This window comes from Carya illinoinensis, chromosome 8 (genome assembly GCF_018687715.1).
Source record: "Carya illinoinensis cultivar Pawnee chromosome 8, C.illinoinensisPawnee_v1, whole genome shotgun sequence".
In the NCBI taxonomy this organism is placed as follows: domain Eukaryota; kingdom Viridiplantae; phylum Streptophyta; class Magnoliopsida; order Fagales; family Juglandaceae; genus Carya; species Carya illinoinensis.
This window is the reverse complement of record NC_056759.1, coordinates 24,294,825-24,306,699: the sequence shown is the minus strand read 5'-3', so window position 1 is coordinate 24,306,699 and position 11,875 is coordinate 24,294,825. Positions and strand designations below refer to the sequence as shown.

General features: G+C 40.8%; 1 protein-coding gene across 1 annotated transcript; it reads left to right on the top strand.

The window, feature by feature from the left end:
- Positions 1–1,619: 1,619 nt before the first annotated feature.
- On the top strand, positions 1,620–2,690 carry LOC122274518. Its single transcript, XM_043083555.1, has one exon. It carries the CDS (start codon positions 1,620–1,622, stop codon positions 2,688–2,690), a length of 1,071 nt encoding a protein of 356 aa, XP_042939489.1.
- Positions 2,691–11,875: the final 9,185 nt, after the last annotated feature.

Genomic DNA, 11,875 nt, shown 5'->3' with positions numbered 1-11,875 from the left:
TCTCTCTACGGAAAGGTGAGGTGTTTTCTCTCTAAGGTTCTTGTATCTTAGAGGCTTCCTCTTGGACTCAGTCCGAAGAGTTCATTCTTTTTCTAGAATCTGGCCTTAGTGGTAGTTTTTCCCAAGACTTCACACGGTGTAGTTCATAATACTAGCCCGAGGTTCATGGCAGAGGAGTTAACAAATCTATATGAGGGACTTTGTCTCACGGAAGCAGAGAAACAAGAAGTACTAATCCCTCAAGAGGAGATATTACTATCTGAAGAAAAAAGCAAGAGATGTCTGGCAGCGTTGGTGATCGCCGAGAAGGAAGTTAACAAAGGGGCATTCCGAGCTACAATGAGCAAAGCTTGGCAAGTAACAGGGCGGATCTCGTTCAAAGATCTTGGGCAAAACAAATATCTAGTAGAATTCCACACTGCTTTAGAAAAGGCCAGGGTCCTTCAGTGTCGCCTGTGGACCTTTGACAGGTTCCTAGTCAACTTACAAGACTGTGAAGGCTGCTTAACACCAAAAGACTTATCTTTCTCAAATGAGATCTTCTGGATTCAACTCCATGACCTACCATTTGCAGGGATGAATAAATCGACGGGTGAGAAACTAGGAGCAACAGTTGGTGATGTGCTTGCAGTGGACATAGACGCAGGGGGATTATCATGGGGAAGATATCTTAGGGTGAAAGTACAAGTCAATATAACCAAAGCTCTGGCAAGAGGAAGCTTCATCAACACAGGTTCTAAACGGTTCTGGATCCCCTTTAGATACGAGAGATTACCATTATTTTGCTTTCATTGTGGGGTCATTAAGCATCTTGGTCCCTCATGTCCAAACACAATACTTGAAGGTAAGCACCGGGAAGGTGAAGGAATGCAGTATGGTCAATGGTTACGAGCTAGCCCCCCAACGAGAAGCCACCATAATTTTTCAAAACAGAAAGACGAACATGCAAACTCAGCAGATTGGCGCCAAAACAAAAGTGACTCTAGTAACCTCGACGGGGACGAGCTAGTGCAAGGTGCTAGACGAAATAGTCCTGTAAGGTCCAATCACAGTGACAGAGCTGGATCAGACACCTACATCTCCCAGAGCCCATGCTTCAGGAAGGGCAACCTGTATGTTAATGTAGAAAGGCATGGGCAGTCTGACCAAGTATCTTCAAACCCCCTTATCCCCCATGCTTCTCCTGCCACTCACACTGTAGATCCAACAGAGTCTCGGGCATATACCCCAGCTGTATCACCCTGCATAGTTTTGGACTCGGTAGGGCCTGATAGCCCAGTAAGATAGGACACTACCCTCAGCCTACCTTCTCAGAATTCTCCCCTCAAAGCCCCGAAAACTGGCCCACCAAAATCAGGGCCCACCTGGAAGAGAAGGGCTAGAGGCTTAGGCCTCCCAGCCCAACATGAAGAGTGGGATACTCCTATGAGGGACTTGGTTAAAACAAGACAGAAAAGGAAATGTGCTAAAGTTCAGTCGAGTCCCATTTTGACAAGGAAAAGGTTTAAGCAAGCTTGTATGGTAGAGGCTGCTAAGCAGCCCTGCCATTCCCCATGAAACACCTGGCATGGAACTGCTGAGGGCTTGGGAACCCTCGGACAGTTCGAGAACTTCACCTCATGGTGAAGGAGAAGAGCCCGGATGTCATCTTTTTGAGTGAGACCAAGTGTTATAGAATAAGGATGGAGGGGATCAGAAACAAACTGAATTTTGATCACAGTTTCATAGTGGATAGTGTTGGCAGGAGTGGTGGCATAGCATTTTTGTGGAAGAAGGAGGTGGAGGCAGAATTGAATTCGTACTCAAACCATCATATTTCCTTAACTGTATTTCCTGAGAATTTGGAGAGGAGTATTCTTTTAACCGGCTTCTATGGACATCTAGTAGCTGCAAAAAGAAAAGAGAGCTGGAATCTTATTAGACTTATACACTCTAATATCCAATGCCCATGGCTGTGTTTGGGTGATTTCAATGAAATTCTCCTTCAAGAGGAACAATTTGGCTCTCATGCCAGACCATTCCACCAAATGGAGGCATTCAGATCAGTGGTTAATGACTGTGGTATGCAAGACCTGGGATACAATGGGGACTGCTTTACCTGGAGTAATAGAAGAGAAGGGTCAGACTTTACTAAAGCCAGACTGGATAGAGCCTTTGTCAATAAGGATTGGAGGGATCTCAAGCTCATTAATTCAGTGTTAATCCTACCAGCTCAGTGCTCAGACCATAATCCCATTTTTGTTGCCTGCTCAAGCTCTACTGTTGCTAAAATTCCTAGACCTCGAATATTCAGGTATGAAGCAGCATGGGGTAAGAAGGAGGAATGTGGACTCTTAGTTAAACAAGCCTGGCTTCAAAGCTGCCATCTCAGTCCTAAGCTAAAAGCTTCTCGAGAAGGGCTTAAAAACTGTAGAGAGAATCTTAAGGCTTGGGGCAGGAAAGTAATTCAAGATCATAAGAAAGTACTCACAGGCAAAAGAGAGTATCTTAGAAGACTGCAGGAAGCTAACATAGGACAGAACAATGAACAGATTCAGCAAGCTCAAACAGAGATTGACAAACTGTTAGAGAGTGAAGAGTTGAAATGGAGACAAAGGGCAAAACAAAGATGGCTTCGAGAAGGGGATAGGAACACTAAATTCTTTCATCAATGTGCTTCTCACAGGAGATTGGTCAACACTATCAAGTAAGTTGCTAATGAGAATGGAGTTACTGTTAATAACCAGAAGGAAGTAGGTTTGGCTTTTCAAGACTTTTATAGAAACCTTTTTTCTACTTCTGATCCCCAAGGAAGTGATGCTTTGCTTCATTCCTTCCAGGCCCGTGTCACTAGGGAAATGAATAGGATTTTAACCAGTCCATATTCCACAGAGGAAATCCAAAGAGCTATTCTTGACATGAACCCTATGGGATCTCCTGGGCCAGATGGCTTTCCAGCCCTATTCTATCATCAACACTGGCCAGTAGTTGGAAAAGAAGTCTCTGAGGCAGTCCTGGAATTACTGAACACAGGAAAGGGTTTCAAGGATATTAACAGCACCTTTATATCCTTAATACCAAAGAAGAAAGTCCCTAAATCTGTCACAGACTATAGGCCTATAAGCCTTTGCAATGTCTTCTATAAGGTAATTGCCAAAGTGATAGCTAACAGATTAAAAGTCATTTTGCCAAATGTCATATCTCCAAACCAGAGTGCTTTTGTGGCAGGAAGATTAATCTCGGATAATGTTGTGGTGGCTTATGAACTCTTGCACTCAATGAAGAACAGGCTCAAAGGCAGACAAAATGGTTACATGGCTCTCAAGCTTGACATGAGTAAGGCATACGATAGAGTAGAATGGAGCTTCCTGCAATCAGCATTATTGAAGATGGGCTTTGACAGTAGCTGGGTGGAACTGGTGATGGAATGTGTATCTACAGTGAGCTACTCGATCTTGGTGAATGGCATCCCATAGCCAACCTTCCAACCAACTAGGGGCATTCGGCAGGGGGACCCTCTCTCTCCCTATCTATTCATTATTTGCTCAGAAATGCTAACTCACTGCTTGAACTAGGCAGAAGCACAAGGGGCTAGTGGCACTGGGATACCAGTGGCACGAGGAGCCATGAGGGTTACTCACTTGTTTTTTGCAGATGACAGCCTAGTGTTTTGTAAATCTAACCCTGAGGAATGGACTAGACTACAGCATACTCTATCTTCTTTTGAGCTGGCTTTTGGACAGCGCCTCAATCTTGAGAAGTCCTCCATCTATTTCAGTAGCAACACAAAACCAGACACTCAATTCTCCATTTTAGAGCTAGCAGGCATCAAAGCAACTGGAGCTTTCGACAAGTACTTGGGTCTACCATCTTATGTTGGTAGAAATAAGCAAAAAGCCTTCAGCTCCATACTTGATCAAGTGAAAAGGAAGATGTCAAACTGGAAGGTAAACATGCTGTCAAAAGGTGGCAAGGAAATACTTCTGAAGTCAGTTTTGCAGGCCATCCCAACGTATAGCATGGGTATTTTTCTCTTGCCAAAAGCTATTTTCAGAAGACTTAACCAGCTCCTACAGTCTTTCTGGTGGGGCCAAAAGGAAAACAGATCCAAGATTCACTAGATCAGCTGGAAGGACATGGGAAAACAGAAGAGCAAGGGAGGACTGGGCTTTAGGGACTTTGAGCAATTCAATTTGGCCTTGCTAGCAAAGCAAGGGTGGAGGCTCCTACAAGCTCAAACCTCCCTTGCTGCACAGGTCCTTAAAGCTAAGTATTATCCTACCTCGAGTTTCCTCTCAGTCAGGAAGAGAGCTTCAGATTCCTATGTATGGAAAAGCCTCCTTGCAGCCAGACATGTCCTCGAAGAAGGCCTACTGTGGAGAGTAGGCAACGGTAAACATATTAGGATTTGGTCTGATAAGTGGGTGCCTAGGCCATCCTCCTATATGATACAATCCCCTGTGAATATACTAAATAAGGAGGCTTCAGTTGACCAACTAATCAACCCTCAGACCATGCAGTGGAACCTTGGCCTAATCCACTCAATTTTTTCAGAAGAGGAGGCAAACCTTATCTGTAAAATGCCTATAAGCCCCTGCAGGAGCCAAGATGTCCTATCTTGGAGGTGCTCAAGTAATGGTAAGTTCTCTGTAAAAAGTGCCTACCACCTGCAGAGCTCTATGAGGGAGTATGTTAAGGGGCAACCTTCCAATAGCAACACTGTTTCTAAGGTATGGGATAGGCTGTGGAGCATCGGGGTTCCTAATGGCACCAAATCTCTCCTGTGGAGAGCAACTAAGGAATCTCTTCCTACTAATCTCAACTTGCTAAAGAGGAAGGTGGTGACATCTCCCTTATGCCCCATTTGCCTTACTGAGGAGGAAACAGTTTCCCATGCTCTTTGGTCATGCAAGTCTGCTCAGGATGTGTGGTATTTGGGCTCGAGACAGTTACAGAAGATGAGTAGCACTGCTAAGACCTTCAAAGAGCTTCTGGAATCCATGCTTGAGAAACTTCCCCCATAAGTTTTGTGTGAGATGGCTGTTACAGTCAATGTGACGCCCCCAAAATCCCCACGCCCGAACACGGGGAAATTGAGACGTCCGGATGGTGACAACCCGGGTCACCATCCCATCGTCGGGTGCCGAGTGTGTGCAAGGCAACAGATGTGTACAGAGAAACTCGCAGCGGATAAAGAAAGTCATAACTAAGTACCAGAATTTTTCTTAACGTAATACAAACTGTTTAAAACGTACATAGATAAATATTACAAAACACGACTACAGTTTTAAACAAATATAAAGATAGCATCAGCAACCCGGCGGAGCCGCATCCTCGGGCTCAGCCTCCTCCTCTTCGTCCTCTAACTCTGCACCAAAAGCTACGGAACCACGAATGGTACCGCAGGTAAGTAAAACCCAAACACTACCAGATAAAAACACATAAAACTCATACAAGATGCATGAAACATGCCCAATGCACAAAGCCCACAAAAATCCAAGTTTTCCACACACGCCAAAAACCCATTTGGCCCAAAAGCATATCCTTTCTAAAAAACACGCCAAAAGTCACATTTGGCCGCCAAAAGTCCATTTGGCCCAATATCTCGCCGGAAGTCCATCCGGCCCAATATCTCGCCAGAAGTCCATCTGGCCCACGCCAAAAGTCCCATTTGGCCTCATAAACCATTATCCAATTTTAACCGTATGCACCATGACCTCCCCTAGGGGTCATCCGCACACCCTGGCTCCAGTGTCACACCGTAGAGTACCACTACGCATGTGACACCTAACGAGCGATGCCCAGTTCCGCGCCCCGCGCGTGCGTAGCCAAGCATCCTCTAGCCCTCGCCAGCGAAGGGCCACGGAGTCGGTGAGTAGGGCGATGCCCGGTTCCGCGCCCGGCGCGTTCGTAGCCAAGCATCCCCTAGCCCCGCTCCCGTCATCTCTCTCGACAACTCAGGGGACATCACTCAGTTTATTCCGCTCCCGAGTGACCAGAGGAGCTCCACCGAGATAATAACCCATCCCGGCTTGGGCTCGTGATACACACGCACCCGTAAAACCACTCACGCCAATACACAGGCTTTTCACACGTGAACAAAAACACACATGCATGCACCATGAAATGTCATATCAATGCATAATAAATTAACCAACCAACATAAATAAATAAACAGACAACTCCGTCCTCCATCCATCCGACCCCCGAAACTCCTCGGACTCAGTCCGGAATCAACAACCAACAACAGTAAAATATTTGAATGAGCAATATATATTAAAATCTGAAAATAGGGTTTGGAAAATACTTACAGTGCTATACGGCAATTTTAGAAAACAAGCGGCGTTGCAAGCGGCGGAAAAACAGCAACGTCACAGTGAAAATTCACTGTGGCCGTGGGTCTGAAAAACTCACTTTTGAACGGGGACAAACTAGGACACGAGATTGATGGGGGATGGTCAAGGGATGGTTGTGAAGCTAATGGAAGTGACGGACGGCCGTGGGTGGCGCGGAATGGCCGGAAATGGCCAAAAAGAGCAAATCGGAAAACAAGCTCGTGGGAGCTGCTCCGGTGGTCGTTGGAGGCCGGAAATGGGTGGGTTAGGACGGCAAGGGACCGGTGATGAAGTGGTGAAGAAATGGTGGCCGGAGGTGGAGCGACGGCGGCGGATCGGAGTGAAATCCGTGGAGGCTTGTTGGGCTTTTTCCGGCCAAATGGCCGGCCGGTTGGGGGTGGTTTTCGGTGGGGAGGCGCACCGGAGGGAGGGGAAGAAAATGGGACCGGTGGGGGTCCGGTTGGTGGCCGGACGGCGCTGGGCTGGAGGAGAGAGAGAGAGACGACGCGGGGGAGAGGGAGGAGAGAGAGGGAGAGCACCGGGGGGGGTTCGGTCGAGCTGGAGAGGAGAGAAAGAAAAGAAAAAAAAGAAAAAGAAGGAAAAAGGAAAAGAAGGGAAAAGAAAAAGGAAAAAGAGAAAAAAGGAAAAAGATGTGAAAAGAGATGAGGTCCAAACCTCACTCCGGGAAAACGAAACAAACCGCCAAAAAGATTAAAACCACAAAACAACTTAAAGAAATAAAACACAACCTCAAATAAAATAAATTAAATTAAAACCCAATTTTTAAAACGCAAATAAATTAAAATAAATAGCTAATATATTAATTAAAATAAAAACAATTATTTCAGCAAAAATACACTCAAAACGGGTCATCACAGTCAAGCTCCTTTGGAATCGAAGAACAGCCTAGTGTTTGAGAATTTGTTCTCTTCACCTGCAATCCTCTCTAAAAGGATCCAAGCAGAACTGTCTATTATTAAATCAGGAGCTGAGCAAGGTGATGTCAAGCAACCAAGGCAGGTACTGAGTCCACAGTCGTGGACACCTCCCCCTCTAGGAATGCTCAAAGCAAACTAGGATGCTGCTATTGATAAGATCAACTCAAGGGTGGGGATTGGGGTAGTCATTAGAGACTCCAAAGGTCTGGCGATAGCTACTCTGTGGGCATGCAAGGACATGCACCCGGATCCTATTCTCGGTGAGGCAGTGGCTGCTCTCCGAGCAACATCTCTCTGTGCTGACCTGGGGCTAACTCACATTGTGTTGGAAGGTGATTCGATGGGAGTAGTAGAGGCTGTGCAGCAGGCGGAAGAAAGTTGGTCTTCAGTTGGCCTTATGGTTAGAAACATAAGGCTTATCCTCTCCAACTTCAGAAGCTGGTCAATTAGGCATGTACCAAGGAGAGGCAATGGCGTTGCTCATGGCCTGGCCAAGCATGCCCTGTCTCATCCAAGTGAATGTATTTTGCTGGGGGACTATCCCCCATGTATTCAAAACTTATTTCCTTGAATGATAACAGGTTCTTCCTTTCAAAAAAAAAAAAAAAATTTGCAATCCGAGAAAGAATGTAAGTTCTCCCAACATGTTTATTTCAAATTCTTCCTGCATAGTCTTAGTAAAAACTTGGCACATATTTTCATTAGTAGCACTGAATATTATATCATCAACATAAATCCGAATCAAAACAATATCATCATTTTCTATTTAATGAAAAGAGTTGTGTTGATTTTTCCTCTTGAAAAAAATTTTTCAATCAAGAAACTATTGAGTCTCTCGTACCAAACTTTAGGAGTTTGTTTGAGTCAATATAGTGCTTTTATGAGTTTGAAAACATGATTTAGAAAAATATGATTTTTAAAACCTGAAGGTTACTCAACATATACCTCTTTATTTATAAAACCATTTAAGAAAACACTTTTAACATCTATTTAAAAAAGTTTGAAATTTTTATAACAAGCATATGCAAGTAGCATTTGAATAATTTCTAATCTTGCGATTGGTGCATATGTCTCATCAGAATCGATTCATTCTTCTTGATTGAAACCCTGGGCTCCAAGTCGAGCCTTAATTCTAGTAATGACTCTGGACTTATCTTTCTTGTTTCTAAAAATTCATTTTGTTCCTATAATAGTATAATTTTTGGGTCTAGGAACAAGTGTCTAAACATCATTTCTTTCAAATTGATTCAACTCTTTTTGCATAACTAGAATCCAAGATTCATCAAGAAATATTTCATCAATATTTTTAAGTTCAATCTGAGATAAAAAAGTAGTATGATTGCAAATATTTCTAAGAGATGGCCGAGTACTTATACCTTGTGAATGTTTTCCTAGAATTTGTTCCACTAGATGATCTTTCACAAATTTAAACTGTTTGGTTGCATCTTGTATTAAATTTTGATGATCTTTTCTGATGTTACCATGTTGGACTTCCTCTACTGTGTTCTTTTTATTCAGATTGAGATTTTTCGTGTTATTTATGCCTCATGTTTATTTATCAATGAATTTCTTAGAGAGTAGAGAATTAGATTCATCAAATATTATATGTATAAATTATTGTATAGACAAAGTCTTTTTATTGAATACACTATAAGTTTTACAAATAGTAGAATATCCGAGAAATATACATTTATCAGATTTTGCATCAAACTTGCCTAAATTATCTCTGTCATTAAAATAAAACATTTGCATCTAAATATATGAAAGTAACCAATGTTGAATTTTTTCTCATTTCAAAGCTCATAGGGGGTTTTATCTAGTTTAGACCTTAATATAAGCCTATTTGTAACATAACATGCAGTACTTACCACTTTGGCCCAAAAGTAACTAGGCAAGTTGTTCTCATTGAGCATTGTTCTTTCCATCTCTTGAAGAAATCTATTTTTCCTTTCTACTACCCCATTTTGTCGAGGAGTTCGAAAAGCAGAAAAATTATGCACAAAACCATTTTCATTACAAAAAGTTTCAATATTTTTATTAACAAAGTCTTTTTCTCTATCACTTCGAATACTTGAACTAGTATAGCCCTTTTCATTTTGAATTTTCTTGTATAACTTGGTAAACGCATTATGTGCCTCATCTTTATGAGTAAGAAAGATAACCCAAGTTTATTTAGAGAAATTATCAACAATAACAAATGCATTATATTTTCCTGCTAAACTTGCAACTCTATTTTGTCCAAAAAGATTCATGTGTATCAGTTGCAGTGGTCTAGTAATAGAAATATGTTTTTTGATTTTAAAAGAAGTTTTTATTTGTTTACCGAATTGACATGCATCACAAATTTAGTCTTTAAGAAAATTTGCCTTTGGTAAACCTATCACAAGATCATTTTTTGAAAGTTTGGAGATAAGTTCTATGTTAGCATGACCTAGTCTACCATGTCATAGCCAACTAGTTTAATTTTGAGTTAAAAAATAAATAACATCTTGTGAGACAATTTCTTCAAAATCGATTGTATAAACATTGTTACTTCTAAAAGCAATAAAACAAACATTGCAATCATGATCATTCAAAATAATGCACTTATTCATTTTAAAAGTAACAATAAATCCTTTATCACATAATTGACTTATGCTCAAAAAATTATACTTTACACCTTCAAAAGTAGAACATATTCAATTATGAGAGAAGATTTATTATCAATTTTGCCTATTCCTACGATCTTCCTTTTCGAGTTGTCTCCAAATGTCAAGTGTAATTCTTTTTTAGATTTAAGATCAAAAAACTTAGTTTTATCTCTCATCATGTATCTTAACATCCACTATCTAAGAACCATTTATTTTTGCTTGTAGAGGACTTTGTGCATACTTCAATGTCATCTTTAGCCATAAAACAAAAATTTGCTGATTCTTCATTACTTATTTCACTATCTGAACTACTTGAATCATCATCCCATATAATTTTCATTACTTTCTTACCCTTGTTTCGATCTTTCTTTAGCAGAGAACAATTTTGCTTGATATGACCAGGCTTATTGCATTTATAACAAATCAAAGTGTCATTTTTACTTGAATTTTTCTTGGAAACTTTTTGAAGGATTTCCTCGGAAGAACTTTATTTTTTTTAAGGACCTCTTAATTCTTCTTGTTACCATCGCAACTTCTTCATCTTTGTCGTCATTTTTCTCATTTTCATCACTTTCACTTTCATGAGGAACACCTTTAAGTGTCAAGCTATTCTTTTGCTTCCCTTCTTCTTTTCCTCTTTTCAATGTGTACTCATGGGTGGTAAGTGACTCGATGAGTTCATTCACTTTGAGTTTCTTAAGGTCTCTAGCTTCAAGAATCGATGTCACTTTTGATTCCCCGCGTTTTGGTCGAGACTTGAGAATTTTTTTTACTATCTTCACTTTGGAATAAACTTTGTCAAGAGCTGTCAAGCTGTTTATGATGTTAGCAAAACGAGTGTATATACTAGAAATAGATTCATCATCATTCATCTTAAACATTTCATATTCATGAGTAAGAATATAAATTTTTGACTCCTTGACTTGCAAAGTTCTTTCATAAGTAACTTTCAAGTTATCCCAAATTTCATTTGCCGTAGCATAATTCATTATTTTATTAAACTCATTTCCATTGCGAGTATTATATAATAAATTCATAGCAGTTAAATTCAATGTATAAAGTCTATTGTCTTCACGATCAAACTCTTCTTCTTCCTCTTTGACCTTTACCCCATCAACCACTTTTGTTGGAATATAAGGTCTATTTGCAATGTTTGAAGGAATATTCTCATTCTAATTTTCCAGAATGAGTAATTGTTTTCACAAAAGAGTGGAGGCCAACTGCTAGATTGACCTTTACCAAATGAAACTGTAATGTTAACCATAAGATCTTTACTCAAAAGATAGTTAATCTTATAACAAAGCCCTTGCTCTGATACCAATTGTTACTAATTGTAGACAACACCTATGTCACCTAACAATTGGACCTACCAGACTAGCCGGCCACCATCTCTACTGATGCACCGTCACCTATGGTTAGAGAGTCTTGCTTCGGTGATACAGTCACAAGTAAGAGTTTCCATGAGTGATATGCCTGTATGAATAGTACAGGTCAACTAACTCTGATACCAATTATTGTCCAGATAACTAACACAAGAGGGGGAGTGAATTGAGTTATATTTAAAAAATTAATAATTATAAATCAAATACATAATATAAAATATAAATAAAATACAATAAATATAAAGAGTAAGGGTAAGAGAGAACCAAACTCAGTATGTTAATGAGATTCGGCCCCACTGCCTACATCCTCGCCTCAAGCTACCCCTTGAGAATTCTCAAATTCACTATTCAATCTCATTCAAGTGGAGATAGAAACTTATTACACATTTGAACAACATCGCTAGAAAGGATCCGTGTAGAACACGCTCTACACTTGCAATCACCTAACATGTGGTGATTCAACTGTTCCTTGTGTAGAACATTTTCTACACGCACAAAGGTTATACACACCCTTTTACTGATACAAGAGCTGATAGTAAGTAGGTTATAAGAAAACACTCCTCAATGAGTAAAATAAGAATAATACATCGCAAATTATATCTCTCTCAAAA

Bases quoted from the DNA above. Each gene is read 5' to 3' on its own strand.
- LOC122274518 (XM_043083555.1), top strand. From the start codon at position 1,620: ATGGTGAAGGAGAAGAGCCCGGATGTCATCTTTTTGAGTGAGACCAAG.